At 40.9% G+C, this 2,679-nt stretch overlaps 1 protein-coding gene across 1 annotated transcript in view; it reads left to right on the forward strand.

Annotated features, from left to right (window-relative positions):
- Positions 1–954: 954 nt before the first annotated feature.
- LOC107597758 (exocyst complex component 7-like) overlaps positions 955–2,679 on the forward strand; it is a 22,201-nt gene continuing 20,476 nt past the window's right edge. The window contains exons 1-3 of the mRNA XM_016288938.1: positions 955–1,166; positions 1,940–2,045; positions 2,126–2,348. Coding sequence (XP_016144424.1) covers positions 955–1,166; positions 1,940–2,045; positions 2,126–2,348 — 541 coding nt within the window. The remainder of the gene's footprint in view (positions 1,167–1,939; positions 2,046–2,125; positions 2,349–2,679) is intronic.

A 2,679-nucleotide genomic window follows, 5' to 3' on the forward strand; every position in this document is an offset into this window, starting at 1 on the left:
GAGAGAGAGAGAGAGAGAGTGTGTGAGAGAGAGAGTATGTGTGTGTGTGTGAGAGGGAGAGAGAGAAAGAGTGTGTGTGTGTGTGTGTAAGAGAGAGAGCGTGTGTGTGAGAGAGGGAGAGAGAGAGCGAGAGCGTGTGTGTGAGAGAGGGAGAGAGAGAGCGAGTGTGTGTGTGTGAGAGAGGGAGAGAGAGAGAGAGTGTGTGTGTGTGTGTGTGAGAGAGAGAGAGAGAGAGAGAGAGAGAGAGAGAGAGAGAGAGAGAGAGAGAGAGAGAGAGAGAGAGAGAGAGAGAGAGAGAGAGAGAGAGAGAGAGAGAGAGAGAGAGAGAGAGAGAGAGAGAGAGAGAGAGAGAGAGAGAGAGAGAGAGAGAGAGAGAGAGAGAGAGAGAGAGAGAGAGAGAGAGAGAGAGAGAGAGAGAGAGAGAGAGAGAGAGAGAGAGAGAGAGAGAGAGAGAGAGAGAGAGAGAGAGAGAGAGAGAGAGAGAGAGAGAGAGAGAGAGAGAGAGAGAGAGAGAGAGAGAGAGAGAGAGAGAGAGAGAGAGAGAGAGAGAGAGAGAGAGAGAGAGAGAGAGAGAGAGAGAGAGAGAGAGAGAGAGAGAGAGAGAGAGAGAGAGAGAGAGAGAGAGAGAGAGAGAGAGAGAGAGAGAGAGAGAGAGAGAGAGAGAGAGAGAGAGAGAGAGAGAGAGAGAGAGAGAGAGAGAGAGAGAGAGAGAGAGAGAGAGAGAGAGAGAGAGAGAGAGAGAGAGAGAGAGAGAGAGAGAGAGAGAGAGAGAGAGAGAGAGAGAGAGAGAGAGAGAGAGAGAGAGAGAGAGAGAGAGAGAGAGAGAGAGTGTGTGTGTGAGAGAGAGAGAGAGAGAGTGTGTGATCCTGGTTTTAAGATATAAGATAATCAAACTAAATAACAAGCCTTTGTACTGTGATATTTGCTGAACACATGTCATTATCTGCTGCAAATATGATTTTGTGGTTGTCTTCCTGTCAGGTGTCCATCCTGTCCTCGTTCGAGAGCCGTCTGATGCAGCTGGAGAACTCCATCATCCCGGTTCATAAGCAGACGGAGAATCTGCAGCGTCTGCAGGAGAACGTGGACAAAACTCTCTCCTGCTTGGATCACGTCATCAGTTATTATCACGTGGCCAAAGACACCGACAAGATCATCCGGGAAGGGTGAGGGCCGCCTGAGACTCGTGTTCAGTCAGTGATAGACCGATATATCGGCTCAGAACTGTAGGCAGTTATTATTCATTTCCAAAATATAACAACAGCCCTCTCTGTACATTTCTGTTTATTATTCCATACAGATATAATATGTTTATATTTTTATATTTTATTTATGTTTCAGCTATTTTTAGGACATTTCTAATTAATTAATCATTTTAATATTTAAAGTTATTTACATTTAATAATATACATTTCATATTTATTTAAGATTTTAATTAAATTATTACATATAATTATATTTAATTTCACACCAAGGCTGCATAATATACTATAATTATAATATAGTATAATTTATATAAAATACAGTTATAATGTATAATAATGTATAACTTAATTGCACATAGATAGATAGACCGTATATAAAATATATATTTATAATATAATAGCTTAATTTTGTGTGTGTATATATTTTTTATTAAATAATAGTTTTATTATTTTAATTTATTTACATTATTAAATAAAATATATTTTAAGTAAATTATTAGGTATAATTATTGTAAAGTCTCTTATACTCATATAGGCTGCATTTACTTGATCAAAAATACAGTAAAAACAGTAATATTGTGGAATATTAGAGTTTTAAATAACAGACAGATAGATAGATAGATAGATAGAGAGAGAAATACAGTGGGGCAAAAAAGTATTTAGTCAGCCACCAATTGTTTTCCCCACTGTATGTATATGTATAGACTGATATTGGTCAATCACTGCTCTTGCAGACCTGCAGGTCGTCTGGACGAGTATCTGGCCTGCATTGCAAAGATCCAGAAAGCCGTGGAGTATTTTCAGGACAACAATCCCGACAGTCCCGAGCTCAACACAGTGGTACGTATGTCACGCACTCACAAACCTCTCACGCTTCTTCAGTCCGTGTGAAGCTGCTCAGCGAGGCTGTCGTGTTGCAGAAAGCTCGCTTCGAGAAGGGGAAGGAGCTGCTGGAGGTGGAGTTTCGCAGCCTGCTGATGCGCTACAGCAAGCCGGTGCCGCCCATCCTCATCCTGGACGCCATCGGAGATAACGAGGACATGGAGGTGCAGGAGGACGTGACGCTGGAGCACCTGCCCGAAGCCGTCCTGCAGGACATCATCTGCATCTCTGCCTGGCTGGTGGAGTACGGACGCAACCAAGGTGCACACACGCAAATGCTTTTAATCTCGTGCCGCCCACTGTTTCAGCCGCGTTGGTTTCTTTCCATTCATTTTTCCCATAGAGATTTTTTAAAAGTCTTTGTTAAAGCGCTTTAAGCCGCTTTAGCCAGCTACGAGGTGAATCACAACATTACGAACATTTATTGGAAGCAAAAACGTATATGAAAATCAGAACTACAATCCCATGAAGCATTGCAAATTACATAATTGAATTAAAAAGGATGGTGAAATATAAAACTATTCATTTAAAGTTGTTAATTGTATCTGTGGAATTATATATATATATATATATATATATATATATATATATA

The sequence above is a fragment of the Sinocyclocheilus grahami genome, unplaced genomic scaffold (genome assembly GCF_001515645.1).
Source record: "Sinocyclocheilus grahami isolate Dianchi unplaced genomic scaffold, SAMN03320097.WGS_v1.1 scaffold236.1, whole genome shotgun sequence".
In the NCBI taxonomy this organism is placed as follows: Eukaryota; Metazoa; Chordata; class Actinopteri; order Cypriniformes; family Cyprinidae; genus Sinocyclocheilus; species Sinocyclocheilus grahami.